Here is a 22,863-nt window from a genome sequence, read left to right as displayed (position 1 = left end):
TCGGAGCTGTAGCCACCAGCCTACGCCACAGCCATAGCATCACCAGATCTGAGCCGGGTGTGCAACTGACACCACAGCTCATGGCAACACTGGATCCTTAACCCACCAAGTGAGGCCTGGGATTGAACCTGCAACCTCATGGTTCCTGGTCAGATTCGTTAACCACTGAGCCATAACGGGAACTCCCAGTAAAGGTTCTGAATTATGCTCTACTCTCTTCCCGCTTCTGCCTCCTAACATGATTAGTGCCTGTTCCATGTGGTCCTCTATGTTCTGCCCCCTACATCTAGAAATCTCCAAGAATAAGTCTCTTCCTTCATGATAAATTTCCATGTATTTGTGTCTTGCCACACCAGATTAAAGCAAATCCTGGGTACATTTTTAACATAAGGATCTCAATACATTCAACACACTGTATTTAATTAATGTGTCTCTTATGTCTCTTTTAATTTGTAAAATTCTGTTTTTATTGTCTTAACATATATTGGTTAGGAAACTAGGCCTTTTATTCTGTAGAATTTCCCAAATCCTTGATTCCTGTTTTTTTGTGTTATTAAATTTGTTCATTTATTCCCTATGCTTCCTGTAAACTGATGGATTTAGAGACTAAATTACACTTCTGGATCAATATTTTGGGCAAGAATACTCCACACATACGTAGGTCGCACATATAGTATACACGTATTGCATTAATCAAGAAGCACATAGCCATCTAAATGTTAAGGCCAAATACTATAAAACTCTTAGAGGAAAACATAGGCAGAACAGTCTTTGACATAAACCACAGCAAAATCTTTTTGGATCCATCTCTTAGAGTAATGAAAATAAAAACAAAAATAAACAAACGAGACCTAATTAAACTGAAAAGCTTTTACCAGGAAAGGAAACCATCTTTTTAAAAAATGAAAAGACAACCCACAGAATGGGAGAAAATCTTTGCAAACAAAGCAATTGACAAAGGATTAATCTTCAAAACGTATAAACATCTCATGCAGCTTTATATATTAAAAAAAAAAACCAATCAAAAAATGGTCAGATCTAAACAGACATTTCTACAAAGACGACAGACAGATGGCCAAAAAGAACATGAAAATATGCTCAACGTCACTATTAGAAAAATGCAAATCAAAACCACAGTGAGGTACTACTTCACACCAGTCAGAATGGCACATCATTAATGTGTCTACAAATAACAAATGCTGGAGAGGATGTGGAGAAAAGGGAACTTTCCTACACTGTTGGTGGAAATGTAGATTGGTGCAACCACTACAGAGAACAGTATGGGGTTCCTTAAAAAACTAAATATAGAACTACAATATGATCCAGCAATCCCACTCCTGGGCATCTATACAGAGAAAACCATAATTTGAAAAAGAAACATGCCACCCCAATGTTCACTTCAGCATTATTACAATAGCCAAGACATGGAATCTAAATGTCCATTAACAGAGGAATGGATAAAGATGTGGTACATATATAAAATGGAATATGACTCAGCCATAAAAAGAATAATGCCATTGGCAGCAACATGGATGGACTTAGAGATTATCATAGTAAATCAAAGACAAATATCATATGATATCACATATGTGGAATCTAATAAAAAGGATATAAAAGAACTTATTCACAAAGCAGAAACAGACTCAAAGAATTTGAAATCAAACTTATGGTTACCAAAGGAAAAAACAGGGCAGAGGGATAAATTAGGAGATTGGGATTAATATATACACACTACTATATATAAAATAGATAAGTAATAAGGACCTACTGTATAGCATAGGGAAATCTACTCAATAATCTGTAATAAACTTTATGGGAAAAAAATCTGAGAACGAATGGATCTATGTATAACTGATTCACTTTACTATACACCTGAAAGTCAACTATACTCCAATAAAAACTTTTTAAAGAGCAGCACATAGCCTTGCTGATTTAAGTTAGACATTAATATAGCTTAGTGTGTGGTCATTCTGCTCCACTGAAATGTTTCCATAATCTTTCACCTAATGGTTTTCACATCCACTGATTTCACCAAGATCCATTACTTCATAAATTAAAAGTATGATTTTTTCGAACTCTATCATTCTTTTGAGCTTCACAAGCTAGAATTCTCTAATAATAAAGAACTTTCCTTCACCAATTTTGGTTGTCTTCAAATATAGTTCATAAAGGAAAGGCAAGGTAAATGCTCCATCTCTCCCCTTTATTTATTAATAAATGCCCTAATATGCTTTGTAGCCGACAAGCTATCAAAGGCTATAGTACTCACAACAAAAGGACAAAGGACCCAAGTTGAGGTGATTCCCACTAGCCAAAGCTAGAACAATTTGAGCATCAAAATAGAAGGCTACAATGGATTTTTAAAAATTGATGAAAAAAAAGGGGGGGGGTTTCTGTTGTGGCTCAGAGGGTTCAAACCCAACTAGTATCCATGAGGATGCGGGTTCAATTCCTGACCTTGCTCAGTGGGTTAAGGATCCAGCGTTGCTGTGAGCTGTGGTGTAGGTCAAAGATGTGGCTCGGATCTGGCATTGCTGTGGCTGTGGCATAGGCTGGTAGCTGCAGCTCTGATTAGACCCTTAGCCTGGGAACTTCCATATGCCAGAGGTGAGGCCCTAAAAAAAAAAAAAAGAAAGAAAAAAAAAAACCTGATGTAGGAGGACCTATAAGATAGGTGATTTTTAACTTCAAAATAGTTTCTTTTTAAAATTTTACTTATTATAGTTGCTTTACAATATTGTGTTAGTTTCAGATATACCAAAAGGTGATCTGGTTTCATATATATACTTTTCAAAAAATTCTTTTCCATTATAGGTTATTACAATACATTGAATATAGTTCCCTTACTATACAGTAAGTCCTTGTTGTTTACCTATTTTGTATATGGTGGTGTACATCTGTTAATCCTATACTCCTAATTTATCCTTCCCCCCACTTCTCCTTTGGCAACCGTAAGTTTGCTTTCTATGTCTTAGTCTATTTCTATTTTGTAAATAAATTTATTTGTACTGTTTTTATTCCACACATAAATAAGATGATGTAGTATTTGTCTTTATCTCATTTACTTCACTTGGTATGATAATCTCTAGGCCCATCCTACCTTTGTTAAGTTAAATTTATGCTGAGGCTAGAGAGTATAGATTGTAGAATACCTTATTTTTTATGAACAAATTGAAAAAGAACTTCTCACTTTCACAATTTTAACAAGAATAAGTTATCTGATGTCAAATAATGGATGAGTGTTGGTGGAAGGCATTTCTATATTCATTGTGCCCATAGTCTTTCATACGTATTTTCAAAAGTAATATGATACTAATAAAATAAAATTTAGTAGCTTAAAACAACAACCATTTTACTATATCTCATGATTATGTGGGCCAGGATTGGGCAGGGGCTCACTTGGTTGATTTTTCTCTTCTACATGGCATCAACTGAGGTTACCTGATGGCATTCAGCTGATGGCTGGTCTAGAGGAACCAAAACTATTTCACTCAAATGTCTTGGTGGGTGTATCTGGATGACTGGGCATAGCCGAGAGCCTCTCCTTCTTTATATAGTCTCAGGGCCTTTCCGTGTGGTCTCTTCAGCAGAGTAGCCTGACTTTTTAACATCAGAGTCTGAACTTGAGAGTATTCCAAGAGATGAGATAAAATCTATCACTAAATTCTGGGTCCAAAAACTAGTATGTCAGTACTTCTGCTACTCTATGATCAAAGCAGTCACAGTCTGCCCAGATTCAAGGAGAAAGGATATGGATTCTATCTCTTCGTGAGAGGGGTGTCAAAGAATTTACAGCAATCTTTATTCTGCTGCAGTACTATCACTTTATAAATGAAGAAATTATAGCATCAGCAGTTAAGCATCTTGTTCAATATAACACAAGTAGGAAAGTGATGGGATAGAGATGAAGTTAAGTACCTTTCCTACATTCATTATATTAAGAGGCAGGGAAGATAGGGCTGGGTCCAAGGACATCCTCATATAAGCATTAAGCTAAAAGACAAAACCTCATTCTGCATTTAATGAGGTCATGAAACATGGAAGAATGGCGTCACCAACAGGAACATAAATTATATTTTCATTTAAGTTTTCCGAAAACTGAATAGGGAACCTTGATCATGCAATCTGCCAGACATGGCCAAGCATAGGCAACGAAAATACCCAGGCTGCATATGACAGCTATACGACCTTCCAGGTGTGGTACTAAGACTGGGAAGGGAAAACAGCTCTCAGGGCATGTGTGCAGTGGCTTCAGGAGAAGAGCACACCAAGAACAGAAGCTGCAAATAGATGAGATCATCACCCGCCTCAACTTTCTCATCAATGAATGTTCCACTGCTAATGGAAGAAGCTCATACCCATTCAAAGATTAACATGAAACAGAAAGGGAAATCAGAGAGTCCTGCTGGGCACCTCTCACTGGCGAGGACATCTCTTTTCCAAGTGCTTACCTTCGCTTTTGCCCCTTAATAAATTGCTTGTTTTTTCTTATGTATCAGTTTCTGTGTGTGATTCCTATGCGTATCCTGTCCAAATTCTTCTGTACGTGTAGAACAAGAACCTGAACCTTTAATAAATGCATCCAGCATCAAGAGGATTAGCTTCTACGATGAATGTGAAGATTCTCAGGTATGAATACATTAACACATTCTTTAATGACATAAATCCCCTTATGCCAAGTCAGCTGCATGGAGGAAGCAAAAACGACCAATTACTACACTCATAGACTGAACTACAACACAGGATTGAAAAGGCTTTCTTATATTTTTACATTATGAATTTTCAGATGATGGGTAAGGTGTGAATGTTGCCTAAAGGCCTTCTTACATTCCTTACATTCATAGGGTTTCTCACCAGAATGAATTCTCAGATGTTGGATAAGAGATGAGTTAAGTCTAAAGGCCTTCCTACATTCTTTACATTCAAAGGGTTTTTCACCAGTATGAATGCTCTGATGTAGAGTAAGTTTTTGGCGCAATCTAAAGGCCTTCCCACATTCCTTACATTTATAGGGTTTCTCACCAATATGAATACTCTGATGTTGTGTAAGTTGTGAGAGTAGTCTGAAGGCCTTTCCACATTCCTTACAGTCATAGGGTTTAACACCAATATGAATGCTCTGATGTGAAATAAGCTGTGAGTAGCGACTAAAGGCCTTCCAGCATTCCTTACATTCATAAGGTTTCTCACCAGTATGAATTCTGTGATGAAGAATAAGATGATAACCACGACTAAACGTCTTTCCACATTCCTTACATTCATAGGGTTTCTCACCAGTATGAATTCTCTGGTGGAGTGTCAGTTGCTGTCGTACTCTGAAGGCCTTCCCACATTCTTTACATTCATACGGCTTCTCACCCGTGTGAAGCTTGTGATGTACTCTAAGACCAGAGCCACACAGAAAGGCCTTCCCACATTCTTTACATTCATAGAGTTTGTCAGCAACATTAACCTTCTGATGCCGAGTAAGGTGTGCGTACTGTCTAAAGGCCTTCCCACATTCTGTACATACATAGGGTTTCTCGCCAGTATGAATTCTCTGATGGAGAGTAAGCTGTCCACGAACTCTGAAGGCCTTCCCACATTCTTTACATTCATAGGGTTTCTCACCAATATGAATTTTCTGATGTACTCTAAGGTCTGGGCCACATATGAAAGATTCTCCACACTCCTTACATTCATACATTTTTTCACCAGAATGAAGTCTCTGATGTCGAGTAAGATGTGCAGTCTGTCTAAAAGCCATCCCACATTCCTTGCATTCATAGGGTTTTTCACCAGTATGAATTCTGTGATGAAAAGTAAGTTGTTGGCGTACTCGAAAGGCCTTTCCACATTCTTTGCACTCATAGGGTTTCTCGACAAAATGAATTCTCTGATGTGAAGTAAGAGAAGAGCGTTTTTGGTAAGAGGATACTTTTTGAGATGTAATTTTCACTCGACTGAAATATTCTTCTTGCCCTTCAAATTTTCTCTTGGATGCCCAATCATTTTTTAAAATGAGGCTCTTAAGGCCATGGTTTTTAATTCTTTCCATTATCTTCCACTGAGATAAGTTTATTTCATAAATGTCATTTTCTGAAGATAACTTCTTGGTCTCCAAACCTAAAAGGAAACAAGAGAGCAGACATGTATTTTTCATTTTCTAAAAGAAGTAAAATTTCTACAGTAGAAATAAAACACAACCAAAGCAATACCCAATGAAATTCTAAAAAGTTACCTAATTTGAAAAAAAAAAAAAAAAAAAAAGCAAAAGGCAATACCAGGAAAATGAGAGTTCATGTAAGAAAGTGAAATTGGTAATTAAGTATTTTAAATCAGTGGTTCTCAAATTGAGACGTGACTCAGAATTACCAAGGAAGCTTGTTACAAATAGTATGATTTAGACAACACCTAAACCACTTGGATCAGATTCTATAGTCCTGGGTAGTCCTATTTAAAACTCTCAACACAAGGGTTCTGATGGAGATGCAAGGTTGAGAATTCATACTAAAATTTTTCCAACAATTCGTCTTTATTCTTAGAATAAAATCAATCTTGCTGTTGTTAAAAGGCCTCTGCTTACCTGTAACACATCATCTCAAACCACTGTCCTCTTTACTGCTACCTGGAGAGGCCTCTTTTCAGATCTTAGAACATGCTGCTACTTTCCTCTATCTCTTAGGACTTTTCAGTATGCTCTATTTCCCCACAAACCTTCTATCTGGGCTCTTTGCATGGCTGGCTCCTTTTCTTTCTGAGGTCTTAGATGAAAAGTCACTTCCTCTAAAGCTGACTCTACTGACAATACCTAAAGATATGTCCTTACTATACAGATGACCCTGGAACAACATGGGTTTGAACTGGGAGGTCCACTTACACATGGACTTTTATCAATAAATATACAAAAATACACATGTATGAGGTTGCGGGTTCGATCCCTGGCCTTGCTTGGTGGGTTAAGGACCCAGCACTGCGAGCTGTGGTGTAGGTCGCAGACGTGGCTCGGATCCCATGTTGCTGTGGCTCTGGCGTAGGCCAGCAGCTACAACTCCGATTAGACTCCTAGCCTGGAAACCTCCATGTGCCGCGGGAGCGGCCCAAAGAAATAGCAAAAAGACAAAAACAAACAAACAAACACACACATGTAGAATATAGTGTGCAAGACTTGTATTAAAGAGGATAGCCTATCTTTACGTAGGCATCCCAAAGAAATAGCAAAAAGACAAAAACAAACACACACACACACACGTAGAATATAGTGTGCAAGACTTGTATTAAAGAGGATAGCCTATCTTTACGTAGGCATAAGGTGAATGATATTTAATATAAAATTATGTGTTACTTTTTGTATTCTTTATAACTGCTTTCAAAGCATTATATTACTGAACAGTGTGTTTCTCTCTTGTAGCTGGAGAAACTGCATGTATCAGCTTATCATCACAAGTAAGTGGTTTTTAAAAATGTAACAATGTTTCCAATACTGTATTATAAACAAGACTGTAATATTGTATGCCATTAAAATTTTATGCTGATTCATTCATTAGTGTATAGGCTAGGCTACCCTGAAGCAATCATATTGCTGCTTCTTCATTATCAATGCATGAACCATCATACCTGCAAATAAATATTAATTTTTTTCACATTATCTTTTTGTTTTTGATATCCAATGTTAGTAATATGTATAACATCTACTGTGTTTTGTACCATATAAGACGACACTGATACAGGTACTGATAGATAATATATCTTATAAACAGATGACATAAGCTTATGGTATCAATACAGTACAGTACTGTAAATGTATTTTCTCCTCCTTATGATTTTCTTAATATTTTCTTTTCTCTAGGGGTTCCCATTGTGGCTCGGTGGTTAATGAATCTGACTAGGAACCATGAGGTTGCGGGTTCAATCCCTGGCTTGCTTAGTGGGTTAAGGATGTGGCGTTGCTGTGAGCTGTGGTGTAAGGTTGCAGATGCGATTTGGATCCCACGTTGCTGTGGCTCTGGCAAAGGCCGGCAGCTACAGCTCCGATTAGACCCCTAGCCTGGAAACCTCCATATGCCACAGGTGCAGCCCTAAATAGATTAAAATATTTTTTTTTCTTTTCTCTAACTTCATTGTAAGAATACAGTATATAATATATATATAACATATAAAATGTATTAATTGACTATTTACATTCTTGGTAAGGCTTCCAATCAACAACAGGCTATTGGTAGTTAAGTTCTGGGGGAGTCAAAAGTTAAACATGGATTTTTGCCTGTGTTGTTCAAGGGTTAAACGTATATCTGTGTTGTTATTATACATACATTATATATAAACACAGACCTATGTTGATATTACTTACTTACTAATTTTTCCATTTGTTAGTCTGCTTATTTTCTTACACTTAAACCTCATCAAGGGCAGAAAAAATCCCTGCTTTACTCTCCATTAAATAATAAATCCATAGTACATAATAGATTTCATTCAACTCCCATAGTTATATTCTGAGTATTTCTCTGCCTCTAATTTCTCATACCTTACTACAGTAATATATAGTCATTCATGCTAGCCAAGCCAAATAAATACATGAAAAATGGTGGTTATATATTCCTGTACATCTTTCCATTGTTTATAGCCTTATTTATGCAGTATTCTCTACACTGCCCATTCTCTCCTTCACATAGTTACGGGTTACTCTTTGTCTTCACATCACAGCAAAAATACTGAGCAACTCCCTTAAATCCCCTCAGAGGCAAGGCCATTCCTGTATTTCCTACAAATGTGATTTATCATGGGGATATGAATATACCTTATTAAAATTTATGAGGAGTTCCTATTGTGACTCAACGGGTTGAGAATCAGACTAGGATCCATGAGGATGCAGACTCAATCCCCAGTCTCCTTGAGTGGGTTAAAGGATCTGGCTTTGCCATGAGCTGAGATGCAGATTGCAGACACAGCTCAGATCTGGCATTGCTGTGGCTGTGATGTAGGCTGGCAGCCACAGTTCCGATTCGACCCCTAGGCCAAGGAACTTCTGTGTGTGACCCTAAAAGGATAGATAGATAGATAGATAGATAGATAAATAAAGTTTATTAAATACATAGCCAAAAAAAAAAAAAGATGTAACATATAAGTACCTCATTAATAGGGTCAAAGGATTTTGCAGTACTTGATTTTTTTAAAATGATTTTTATTTTTTCCATTATAGCTGGTTTACAGTGTTCTGCCAATTTTCTACTGTATAGCAAGGTGACCCAGTCACACATACACATAGACGTTCCTTTTTCTCACATTATCAGGCTCCATCATAAGTGACTAGATATAGTTCCCAGTGCTATACAGCAGGATCTCACTGCTTATCCATTCCAAAGGCAATAGTTTGCATCTATTAACCCCAAATTCCCAATCCATCCCACTCCTTCCCCCTCCCCCTCCCCCTGGCAATCATGAGTCTGTTTTCCATGTCCATGATTTTCTTTTCGATTTTGCAGTAACTTGAGTGTGAAAAACTTGCTACCAAAGTCATAATAGATATAAATGAGAGAATGATAAAGGAGGAGAAATAGCCAGGGGGGAATTTAAGTGCTAAACGAGCTGTGTATGAGACAGAAAAATTATGAGGTTTTCAATTACTAAAACATAGTCTGTATAAGAAAGTTGAAATCATAGATAGTTTCTACTAAACTGGAAATTAATAAAAATAGTAAATCCAGAGTTCCTGTCATGGCTTGGTGGTAACGAACCCAACTGGTATCCATGAGGATGCAGGCCCGATCCCTGGCCTCGCTCAGTGGGTTAAGGATCCAGTGCTGCAGTGAGCTGTGGTGTAGGTCGCAGACATGGCTTACATCTGGCGTTGCTGTAGCTATGGTACAGGCTGGTAGCTGCAGCTCCGATTAGACCCCCAGCCTGGGAACTTCCATATGCCATGGGTGCAGCCTTAAAAAAAACAAACAAAAAAAACCTCTTAGATCAATAGGGAAATAAGATCCAAAATAGTACTGTTTTTTGGAGTCCCTGCTATGGCATAGTGGGTCAAGAATTCAACTGCAGTGGCTCAGGTCACTGCGGAGGCATGGGTTCAATATCTCGTCTGGTGCAGTGGGTTCAAAGGATCTGGTGTTGCTGCAGCTGAAGCTCCGATTCAATCCCTGGCCCAGGAACCTCCATATGCCATGTGGCCATTAAATTTTTTTTTTTAGGTTTTATTTTTAACAAACCAATAGTATAATGAAAAAAAAAAACCTACATAAAGTTATTTCTTGTAAAACTTTAACCACAATGCTTAGACAAAAATTCACAACCTAAATACTTGTAACAATAAAAATGAAAGGAAAAATTAACAATCCCACTCAAAAATATTAGAAAAACAAACTGAAGCAAAGCAAAAAGAAATTAACTATGTAAAAGGAGAATTTGATTAGTTAGAAAACAGAAAAAAAGAATTAACACACAAAGCCAAACTGGATTTTTTTTTAAAAAAAAGAATCAGCAAAACAGATAAACCATTAGTTAATATAATAAAAACAGCAAAAGGGACAGTCATAAAAATAATGACAAAATTAAAATAATCATGAATAAATACAGAGGATAGTTGAAGAAAAGATTACTTTGCCAATAAGTTTTTAAAACATAGTGAAAATGAATAATTTTCTAGGAAAATATAACTTACCAAGACTGACCACAGAAGAGTTACAATGTTTAATCAGATTAAAGTCCATAGAGCAAACAGAGAATGTGGTCAGACTTACCATGTCCCTCTCCCTTGTTCTAGTCACAGACATGGCTTTCAGACATGCAAAGCTAACTTCCTCTTTAGGTCTATCTATCTGCTCAGAATGTTCTTCTCTAGAGTCAAATGGCTTGAGCCCTTACTTCATATCTCTCCTCAAGTATCACCTCCTCAAAAAGCCTTCCCTCATTTGTCCACTTTTTCTGTATGTATTTATACTTCAATAAAGAAACAAAGAAAGGGAGTTCCCGTTGTGGCTCAGTGGTTAACAAATCCGATGAGGAACCATGAGGTTTTAGGTTCGATCCCTGGCCTTGCTTGGTGGGTTAAGGATGCGGCGTTGCTGTGAGCTGTGGTATAGGTTGCAGACGTGGCTCAGATCCCGCATTGCTGTGGCTCCGGTGTAGGCCAGCGGCTATAGCTCCGATTAGACCCCTAGCCTGGGAACCTCCATATGCCGTGGGAGTGGCCCTAGAAATGACAAAAAGACAAAAAAAAAAAAAAAAAAAAAAAGAAAGAAAGAAAAAGAAAAGGAAAGAAAAAAAAATAATGACCTTGTTTAAGATGTCTAACTTTCAGGTCAAAAGTTGTTATTTTGGCTAAATATTTCCTGACTAAACTAATGTTATCTTACTCACTTGGCACCACTGTATTTCATTATTTTTATAGTATTAATAGTTGTAAATATCACTTAATCACCTGTGTGAATAAGAGAATAAGTTAGGAGAGGGGGGAGCACATTTTCCCTTCCTTTCATAGAAAGTGAGTCAGAAGATATACCATTATAAAGAGTATGGGCACTGAAATGGCCCTATTGTTACAAAGAAAAGAACTTTTGACCTAAAATGAGTCTTCTCTGTCAGACCTGAATACACACAAAGCAAAATACAAAGTGACAATGTATCTCCATATGAAAAATGTTAAAGTTTTTTTTTTTTTTTTTTTTTTTTTTTTTTGGTCTTTTTGCGTTTTCTTGAGTGGCTCTCGCGGCATGGAGGTTCCCAGGCTAGGGGTCACATGGGAGCTGTAGCTGCCGGCCTATGCCAGAGCCACAGCAACGTGGGATCCGAGCCACGTCTGCGACCTACACCACAGCTCTCGGCAACGCCGGATCTTTAAGCCACTGAGCAAGGGCAGGGATCGAACCCGCAACCTCATGGTTCCTAGTCGGATTCGTTAACCACTGCGCCACAACGGGAACTCCTAAAGATTTTTTTAAATTAAAAAAAATATATATTTGGAGTTCCCGTTGTGGCACAATGGGATTAAGGGCATCTTGGGAGCACTGGGATGTGGGTTCAATCCCTGGCCTGGCACAGTGGGTTATGGATCCGGCATTGCCACAGCTGCAGGTTAGGTGGCACCTGAGGTTCAGATCTGATCCCTGGCCCAGGAGCCTCCATATGCTGTGGGTGTTATGGCCACACCCACAGCATATGGAGGCTCCTGGGCCAGGGAGAAAATCCAAGCCAAAGCTGCAGCCTATGTCATAGCTAGGGCAACAATGGATCCTTAAAACCATGCACCAGGCTGGGGATCGAACCAGTGCCACCAGAGAGACAAGCCAGATCATTAACCCACTGTGCCACAGCAGGATCTCCTTATGGATTTTTTTAAACAAGAAGTCCAAAGAGAGATGAAAATCGCAGAGGTAGAAGCTAAACCAAGGATCATTCTCCTTATAGTCTGTTACATTCACGTTCTTCTCGATGTGACGATAGATATACACACACATGGAAAAAGGCAAATAAGAATGATATTCTATGATCTAAGGATCTATCTTCTAGAAAAATTCATATGAAACTTCGGCTGCTGGTAAAACCTCAGGCACATTCTTCTGTAGTCTTCTATTTCCCATTTTAAATTTTATGAGAAATGGTAGGGGGAAAAAAATGCTTCCCTGGCCATAACTAAAAGAGCCTCCCCATCCTACACCATTCTCTATTTCCTTACTATGCTTACTTTTCTTCACAGTATTCCTTTATTACCTGACATTATATCTTCTATTTACTTACAGTTACTATGTTTCCCTCATCACAAGGTTAAATTCTCTTGGGGACAGAGATTCTACTGGTTTTGTTTACCACTGTATTGAAAATGTCTAGCATAGTGCCCAGCTCAGAGCCAAGTTGATCAATCAATCTAGCAATCTATCTATGTATGTATCGATTGATCAATCTATCTATAAATGCAAAAGAAGAAATCAAAATATAGACAGAATAATATTGGGAATAAAGAGAATACTTTTCCATACCCCATGCCCCCTTCAAAGAGGAGGAAAATCTGAGAGAACAATAAGAAAAGGAGAATGGCAAATAGGACAGAGTAGTTCTTTTAGTATCCCCAGCTGAGCCCTTAATTTGCTCCCTAAGTCTCAGACTGTTTCTCATCAGGGCATTGACATGAAAGTGGGCTTTCTAGGGAGTTCCCGTCGTGGCTCAGCAGTTGACGAATCTGACTAGCATCCATGAGGATGGAGATTTAATCCCTGACCTTGCTCAGTGGGTTAAGAATCCAGCATTGCCATGAGCTGTGGGATATGTCGCAGATGCAGCTCGGATCCTGCGTTGCTGTGGCTGTGGATTAGACCAGCAGGTAAGGCTCCGATTAGACTCCTAGCCTGGGAATCTCCATATGCCGCGGGTGTAGCCCTAAAAAAAAAAAGGAAAAAAAAAGAGGGCTTTCTAGAGTTTCTGCTGTGGCACAATGGGATCGGCAGCATCTTAGGAGCACTGGGACATGGGTTCAATTCCTGGCACAGCACAGTGGGTTAAGGATCCAGCGTTGCCAGAGCTGTGGCTTGGGTCATGACTGCGGCTCAGATCTGATACCTGGCCCACATGCCATGGGGCGGCCAAAAATGAAAAAAAAGAAAAAGGAAGGGGCGATTTCTAAACATAAGGGTGTGCCTCTTCCTTAACTAGCTGGGTGGTTTTCTCTGCTGATGATTTCTCCTACCCTACTGGCATTCACTCACCCGAATAAGGTCTCCTTCCTTTCCTCACTACTTTCCAGGGCTCTTTTCCTTGTTCCAATAAGGAAATCACATCTGGTTTAGAAATGAAGCATCCTGGTCAGGACAAAAAAACATTAAGGTGATACAGAAATAAAAAATCAGTTCAAAATTACTTTGATTCAGTCATGGTTAAAATTTTAATAAACTACTGATCAAATGGAAATTGATAAAGACTTTCAAATAAAGAAAAGCAAGATGGTTAAAAAACATCATGTTAAGGTTACCTAATAATTAGAGATTAGAGAGGGAAAGAAATGGTCTTTATATTCACACAAGTATTCCTTTTCTTGACTGTCTGGATTCAAATCTTGCCTCTGCCATATCCCAGTAATGGGCCCTTAGACAAGTCACCTCTATGCTTTATTTTCCTCACCTATAAAACAGGGAAATTACAGGACCCACCTTACATGATTATTAATATATATCCCTATCTAAGCATTGCCTAGAATACATACTAAGTTCTACACATATTTTATTATTTATTATAATTATTATTTTATTACATATATTTTATTATTTATTATAATTATTTATTATAATTGTTATTTTGCTGAGAGGAAAACAAGAAGTTTCCTGAGGCATTTTTTGTTTTTTCTTAGGATATTCATACAAGGTTAAATGCAAAGTTCTTGGATTTTTAACTTTCAATCATAAAAGGAGATAAAAGTGAATTCCTTTTTGTTTGTTTGTTTATTAACCAAGGAATGAGTTCTCTTGAACTGTAAATAAATCTGGTTGCTACAACTTACCACTAAAAAAATTATGTGTTCATTTGGTAGAGAAAAACCAAGATTCGAGGTGTAGCTACTTTCCTTAAAGGTATACCAGCAAATAACCAGACACCTAGCAATTCAGAGTTCAAATACAAAGTGAAGCCTTCTTTCTTTGATACTGGTGAGGTTGTAAATCATCCAGATTTCCCTTGAGGACGAGGAGCAGAAGTTTAGATAGTTTCTTGAAAGATATTCCTGAAATTTCCAGAGAAGAAAGCTAATATTTCAGAGAAGAGAGTCTAAATTTCTAGAAGCAGACAACCTTACCCAATGAGACTAAGTTGCTGTAGTTCTCCAACATTACATTTCTGTATAAATCCCTCTGTTCCAAGTTCAGGTATTCCCACTCCTCCTGAGAGAAGTCAATGGATACATCACTGAACATCACTGATCCCTGAAATGATAAATCATATAATACAACTAAAATTAAATAAAATTTGTTTTAAGGCAAAAAGAAAAAAAAAAATGGAAGAGATAATGCTGGAAATGGGTCATAAAGCAAGCAAACAGGCTTGGGCTGGACGCCTGTAACATGGTGAGTTAGAAAGTGAGTATGCTTGAAGCGGGATGCCTATGTCTTCCTGAAGGATCCTCTTGCTACAGATACCACCTCTTGCATACTCTGGCATATCTTAACTATCTAAACACACTTGGAAAGGAAAAAAAAATAATCAGTTTTCTAACTAAATGTAATACTGAAGATACTTTTGCCTGCTTAATATCACCCTTATAAATTCTTTTTTTTTTTTTTTTTTTTTGTGTGTGTGTGTTTTTTTGTTGTTGTTGTTGTTGTTGCTATTTCTTGGGCAGCTCCCGTGGCATATGGAGGTTCCCAGGCTAGGGGTTGAATCGGAGCTGTAGCCACTGGCCTACACCAGAGCCACAGCAACGCAGGATCCGAGCCGCGTCTGCAACCTACACCACAGCTCACGGCAACGCCGGATCGTTAACCCACTGAGCAAGGGCAGGGACCGAACCCGCAACCTCATGGTTCCTAGTCGGATTCGTTAACCACTGCGCCACGACGGGAACTCCAATATAAATTCTTAAGAAATATGTTCTTAGTCCTTTCTCCTTAAGGATCAGATTTTTTTTTAAAGTTTTTCTATAATATCTCTGTGTTAGAAAAAGATCTGAATACAACTAAAGAATTTCTATCAAGTTCATTGTTGAATCATATATCATAAGCATATCCCCATTTTGACAAACTCTTTTTTTTTTTTTTTGTCTTTTCTAGGGCCGCACCCGTGGCATATGGAGGTTCCCTGGCTAGGGGTCCAATCGGAGTTATAGCTGCCAGCCTGTGGCACAGCCACAGCAACCCGGGATCCGAACCGTGTCTGTGATCTACACCACAGCTCAAGGCAACACCAGATCCTTAAGCCACTGAGCGAGGCCAGGGATCAAACCCACAACCTCATGGTTCCTGGTCAGATTCATTAACCACTGAGCCACAATGGGAACCTCCTGACAAACTCTTTAATGAACTTTAAAAAAATTGGTTATATAATAGTCTGTGCCATGGATATACGAGACTTAATCATTCTTCTATACTTAAATATTTTTGCCTATACAAAATATTTAAGGTCCTCCTCAATTCTGAGGGATTACAACCATTCATGAACTGGCATGATCTTGTTATCTATCATTTTTCATCCCTGACTGTATGCATTTCTTGTTCTACTATCTGGATACTATAGAATCCAGAATCACAAAGATGTCAATCAAGACCAGCACATCCTGTTCCACTACATATGGAACCCTGTTCCTGGTGTACAACTCTTAGGGATTTCCAGAGGAGATACTTGATCTCACTGCATGTAAGACCTAACCACAATCTGACCTAGTCCTAAAAGCCTCACAAAGCACAAGATGTCACTGTAAACTGAAGCTAAAGCCAACCAACAGCAAATCTTATCTACTTGGAAAACTCAAGTTTGGAAAAATTTAGAGTTTTTTCCCATGAGCATTCAAATGAGCCCATACTATCTCAATTACTCAAAAGAGATGGTAAAATATCTCCCTCAAGGAATTTAATTTCTGCTCTACCACAGCTTTTAGCAAAAGACTGGGCACTTATAAGAGATGCTGAATTATTTGTTCCATGAATGCATGAATACAATGACTGTAAAAAAGAGAATTCACAAGATAGGCATTGTACTATTTATTTCATCTCATCCCTCACTGGATTTGGAGAATTTGGAGGAAATGGGTCCTTAGATGGGGCTATGATAAGTAAGAAGATTCAGGATAAAGAAAAGTTCATAGGAACTTAACTTGCGAAAGGTGAAAGAAACAGTAACTTACATGGGCCATGGTTTAGAAATTTAAGAACTGGTCAGTCCTTGCGGTTTACTTGCCTGGAGAAGCAGAGTTCACAGAGGCCAGACCTAGGGGGAAAAAAAGGGGGTCATGAGATCAGACAGGCCTCAGAACCCCCAAAATGACTCAATTTAACATATCCTTTCTCCTTCCTTGACTCCCCCCACACCCACCCCCACAGTGAGGGAGATTTGGGACAGTCTGGACAAATCTAATCTCTATTTGTAAATTCCAGGGATGATAAAGGACCACATCATCTAAACGAGAATTTCTTTCAAAGCCACACAAGCCTGCTTAGATTAATCAGATACAAAGAGAGAAATTCATAGGACCAAACCTAGCAGCCACTACCACTGACAAACCTATACTGACAGCCCTGCCTGCAGCCAAAACAATAACTTCTAGAATCCTCTTGGCTCAACACTGTTTTAAATCAGAATCATCCACATCACTTTTCTAGATGACTTCATTTGTTATATTCTTTCCTTTTTGGGGGTGGGGTGGGGCATGCCCACAACAAGCAGAAATTCCCAGGCCAAGGATTAAACACACACCACAGCAGTGACCAGAGCCACAGCAGTGACAATGCCAGATCTTTAACCCAAAGCACCACCAGGGATTCTTATTATTTTCTTTCTTTCTTCTTGAAGAGGTGTTGATTCATGATCCCAGCAGGCAGACAATAACACATTAACTACTTATCAAGTATTTTCACAAGAAGAGTTCCCATCATGGCTCAGTGGTTAGCGAACCCAACTAGAATCCATGAGAACTCAGGTTCAATCCGTGGCCTCGCTCAGTGGGTTAAGGATCCAGCGTTGCTGTGAGCTGTGGTGTAGGTTGCAGACATGGCTCAGATCCAGTGTTGCTGTGGCTTAGGTCAGCGGCTACAGTTCTGATTGGACCCCTAGCCTGGGACCTCCATATGCCATGGGTGCAACCCTAAAAAGACAAAAAAAATTTAAAAAAGTATTTTCACAAGAAAATGAAATAAAGTCATCCAAATTGGAAAGGAAGAGGTAAAACTGTCTCTATTTGCAGACAACATGATATTATATATAGAAAACGCCTAAAGAGCCCAAGGAAATCCGTTAGAACTAATAAAATAATTCAGTAAAGTTGTAGAATACAAAATCAATATACAAAAATTGGTGGTGTTTATATGTTTATCTATTAATAATTAAATATAAGAAAAATTAGGAAAATCCCATTACGGTTGCATTGAAAAGAATAAAATAACTAGGAATATATTTAACCATGGAGGTTAAAGACCTGTACCATGGAAAACTATTACACTGATGAAAGAAACTGAAGATGACGCAAATAAATAGAAAGATATTCCACACTCATGGACTGGAAAAATTAATATTGTTAAAATGGCCATACTGCCCAGAGAAATCTACAGATTAAATTCAATCCCTATCAAAATTCCATTGGAATCTTCCACAGAACTAGAACAAACAATCCTAAAATTTGTATGGAACCACGAAAGGCACCAAACAGCCAAAGCAGTGTTGAGAAAGAAGAACAAAGTTGGAGGAATCATGCTTCCTGATCTCAAACTACATTACAAAATTATAGTAATGAAAACATTATGATACTGGCCAAAAACAACAACAACAACAAAAAACAGACATTTGGTCAATAAGCCCAGAAATAAACCCATATGTACATGGTCAATTAATTTACAAGAAAGGAATCAAGAAAATACAGTTGGAAAAGGACAATCTCTTCAAAAAAATACTGTTGGGGAAACCAGATAGCCACATGCAAAAGAATGAAACTGGACCACTATTTCATATCATACACAAACATCATCTCAAATGGATTAAAGACTTGAATGTAAGACCTGAAACCATAAAACACAGGTGGTAAATGCCTTGACATTAGCCTTGGTGATGATTTATTTTGACACCAAAAGTAAAGGCAAAAAAACCAAAAGTAAACAGGTAGGACTACATCAAATTAAAAAGCTTCTGTACAGCAAATCAAAACATCAACAAAACGAAAAGGTGACCTACTGAATAGGAGAAATGTTTGAAAATCATACAGATGATAAGGGATCAATATCCAAAACACCTAAAGAACCCATACAATATGGTCACTGGAATCAAGATGGTGGAGGAGCAGGACATGGAGCTCACTTTCCCCCAAATACAAACAAACAAACAAAAATCTGTTTGTAGAATGATTCTCACAGAATATCTACTAAACCCTGGCAGAAAACCTCAGACTTTCCAAATGGACAAGAAAACCTCCACATAACTAGGTAGGACAAAAGGAAAAACAAAAAAAGAGAGAGAGAAGAGAGAAAAAGGAGTCGGGACAAGATTAGCACTCCTGGGAGGGAGCTGTGAAAGAGGAAAGGAATCTGCACACTGGGAAGCCCCCTGACTAGCAAGGTGATCAGCCAGTACAGAGGGGGAGCCTCAAAACCTTGGAGAAAAGCACAGCATCCAGTCTGAGGAGGCCAGAGGGGAGAGAAAGCTGAACAGACAATTGGTACCACCGCCCAGAGCACCACGACCTGAGACACTTGGGCAGGGGCTGGGTGATGAGGCTTGGATTTGGTGCTCAGTCCCAGGGAGAGGACTAGGGGTGGCTGGGTGGAAACAGCCTGAGGTGGGAAGGGAGTGGTGCACCACAGCTGAGGGAGTACAGGAGCAGGCATGGTCCTGCCAGAGAAGCAAGGCACCACTGTTGAGGACTGCAGGGCTGGGGGCAGGGGGTAGGTATCTGCCATAGGAACTTCTTTCTCTGCACACGCATGGGCTCTCAGGCAGCAGGGCACCTCTTACACAGGCTACCAGGGGCAGTGCAAGCCACTGCAGCCATCCTAGACTCCAGAGGTGGGTGTGACCTGCTACTGCCTGCTATCCCCACCACTCCAGGGACTGAAGCTACTGCAGAGGGCCCTGCAACCAGATGCCACCCATTGCCCACATCTCTCTGGGAACATGTGGCCAGTGGATGCTGTTGCTGAGGGATCTGTGACTGGATGCTGCCTCCACCTCCAGGGGTCAATGCCACTGCCAAGGGCCTGGGGATCAGGTGCCACCTGCAGGCACTGCATACTGCCCCCACCTCCCTGGAAACACACACAGGCCGTGTACCTGCACACCTCCTATCAAGGGGATAACAGCCTGCACACACTGAAGAAAAAGACAAGCATCCAAACCAAAAGCAGCCCTCATGTGAGAAAACGAGAAGCCTGCACAAGTTACCCAGGACCACTCCCATATATAAAGAGCCCTCCAAGACTACAGCAGAATGATTCCCAGTTAAAAGAACAGAATTCCCCTGAAGGATCAAACAATGAGACAGATTTCTTCAATCTTACAGATACCTCAAAAACAAGGTAATGAAAATACTGAAGGAGTTAAGAATGGCTATCCACAGTAATGCAGATTTCCATAAAGGAGAACTAAAAACTATAAGGAGGAGCCAAGGAGGTTACCCTTATGGCCCAGTGGGTTAAGGAGCCAGCACTGCCTCAGCTGTTGCACAGGTCACAACTGTGGCACAGGCTTGATCCCTGGCCCCGGAACTTTCATATGCCCTGGGCACAGCCAAAAAAAAAAAAAAAAAAAAAAAGGCGCCAAGTCGTTTGCAGAGACAAAAGCTGAGTTAAAACAGCAGCAGAATGAATAATGTAGAGGAGCGAATAAGTGATTTGGAAGATAGAATAATGGAAATCACCCAATCATGACGGCAGACAGAAAGCCAAATGAAAAAAAAAAAAGCAATATAAGAGATCTATGGGAAATATAAAGCATGGCAATCTGTGCATAGTAGGGATTCCAGAGGGAGAAGAAATAGAAAAGGGGATTGAAAATATACCTGAGGAAATTATGGCTGAAAACTTTTCAAATCTAAAGAAGAAGGAAACATATCCAGATATAGGAAGCACAGAGGACCCCAAACAAGATGAACCCAAACAGGCCTACACCAAGATATATAATAAAAACGGCAAAAGTGAAAGATAAGGAGGATTATAAAGGCAGCGAGAGAAAAATAAAGAGTTAACTATAAGGGAGCCCCTCTAAGGCTATCAGGTGATTTCTATATAGAAACACTACAGGACAGACTAGAGGGGCAAGATATATCTGAAGTTCTAACAGGGAAAAATTTGCAACCTAGAACACTCTACCCAGCACGATTATCACTTAAAACAGAAGGAGGAGTTTCCGTTGTGGTGCAGTGGTTAATGAATCCAACTAGGAACCATGAGGTGGCGAGTTCCATCCCTGCCCTTGCTCAGTGGGTTAAGGATATGGTGTTGCCGTCAACTGTGGTATAGGTCGCAGACATGGCTTGGATCCCGTGTTGCTGTGGCTCTGGCGTAGGCTGGCAGCTACAGCTCCGATTAGACCCCTAGTCTGGAAACATCCATATGCCGAGGGAGCGGCCCAAGAAATGGCAAAAAGACAAAAAAGAAAAAAAAAAAAACAACAACCAGAAGGAGAATTAAAGAAATTCTCCAACAAACAAGAACTAAAAGAATACAGCAATACTAAATCTATCCTAAAAGAAATACTGAAAGGTCTCCTCTAAATAACAAAGAAGACATGGGATGGAGGAAAGCACAATTGGAAAGTAGTCACTGAAATAAGCCAGTATACCAATCAAAAAGACAAAAAAAAAAAAAAAAAAAAAACCACAAAAAACCAAGTAGTGAAAACGATAATAAATACAAGGAACAGCAAAAGGATAAACATGAAGATATAAAAAAGGACACCAAAATCATAAAATGTGGAGAAGGAAAGTAAAGTAAGAAAATCTAGACTCCCTCTTTTTTTTTTTTTAGAATATGTATAAGCCTATATGACTATCAGTCTAAAGCAAGCAGATATAAGAAGGGGTTAACATACTTGCAAAATAAGGCAACCACAAATCAAACACAAATAATACATTCACAAAAACAAGAGGACATAAGCATAAAAGGATATCATCCAACCAAAAAAAAAAAGAAAAAGGAACAAAAGAAAAACACAGAATCAACCGGAAAACAAGGTTTAAAATGGCAATAAATATAAATTTATCACTAATTACCTTGAATGTCAATGGACTGAATGCTCCAATCAAAAGATATAGAGTAGCAAACTGGATTTAAAAAAAAAAAAAGAGCCTACAATATGCTGCCTACAAGAGATTCACCTGAGAGCAAAGGGCTAATGTAAACTGAAAGTGAGGGGATGGAAAAATATATTTCATGGGAATGGAAATGACAGGAAAGTGGGAGTTTCAATACTCATATCAGACAAAATAAACTTTAAAACAAAGGCCATAGAGATAGATAAAGACAGAGATAGATAAAGAAGGACACTATTTAATGATAAAAGGATTAATTCAAGAAGAGGATATTACACTAGTCTATACATATGCCCCCAATACGGGAGCACTCAAGTACATACAATAGACATAAAATACCAATAGACATAAAAGGAGAAATTGATTGGAATACAGTAATAGTAAGAGATGTTAACACCCCACCTACTCACATCAATGGACAGACTGTCTAGATAGAAAGTCAATAGGGCAACATCCTAAATGATACATAGAACAGTTAGACTTAATTGATATTTTCAGGACATTACATAAAAAAACCCGCAAAATATACATTCTTTTCAAGTGCACATGGAACATTCTCCGGGACTGACCACATACTGGGGAACAAAACTAACCTCAACAAATGTAAGAGTGTAGAAATTATTTCAAGCATCTTCTCTGTGACCACAATGGCATGAAACTAGAAATCAACAACATGAAAAGAAATGAGAAGATATTGATTACATAGAGATTAAACAACATGTTACTAAAAAAAAGTGGGTCAATGAGGAAATCAAACAGGAAATTAAAAAATACCTTGAGACAATGAAAATGAAATGAGACATTGAAATATTAAAAATGACAATGAAAACAATCATACAATTGTCACCAAAACCACAAAAGTAGCACTTAGAGGATTCTCTGTCATGGCTCAGTGGTTAACGAAGCTGACTAGTAACCATGAGGACACAGGTTAAATCCCTGGCCTTGTTCAGTGGATT

At 38.8% G+C, this 22,863-nt stretch overlaps 1 protein-coding gene across 7 annotated transcripts in view; it reads right to left on the bottom strand.

Moving 5' to 3' along the window:
* Nucleotides 1-449: 449 nt before the first annotated feature.
* Nucleotides 450-22,863, bottom strand: part of ZFP82 (ZFP82 zinc finger protein) — a 36,654-nt gene continuing 14,240 nt past the window's right edge. For 4 of the 7 annotated variants that reach the window (XM_084960738.1, XM_021097169.2, XM_084960737.1 and 1 more), the window contains exons 2-5: nucleotides 16,799-16,881; nucleotides 14,759-14,885; nucleotides 13,680-13,772; nucleotides 450-6,105 (exon numbers count right to left, since the gene is read on the bottom strand). In XM_084960738.1, coding sequence (XP_084816864.1) covers nucleotides 4,760-6,105; nucleotides 13,680-13,772; nucleotides 14,759-14,885; nucleotides 16,799-16,807 — 1,575 coding nt within the window. In that variant the 5' untranslated portion in view covers nucleotides 16,808-16,881 and the 3' untranslated portion in view covers nucleotides 450-4,759. Of the gene's footprint in view, nucleotides 6,106-13,679; nucleotides 13,773-14,758; nucleotides 14,886-16,798; nucleotides 16,882-22,497; nucleotides 22,563-22,863 lie in introns of all 7 variants that reach the window. The other 3 variants (XM_021097170.2, XM_084960740.1, XM_084960741.1) reach the window with 3 other exon arrangements.

The sequence above is a fragment of the Sus scrofa genome, chromosome 6, assembly GCF_054392235.1.
Source record: "Sus scrofa isolate SSC_HxYL_T2T_F1_AM1 chromosome 6, Sscrofa_HxYL_maternal_Yorkshire_Landrace_v2.0, whole genome shotgun sequence".
Lineage (NCBI taxonomy): Eukaryota > Metazoa > Chordata > Mammalia > Artiodactyla > Suidae > Sus > Sus scrofa.
The sequence above is the reverse complement of the archived record's forward strand: the minus strand, read 5'-3'. Positions and strand labels throughout refer to the sequence as shown.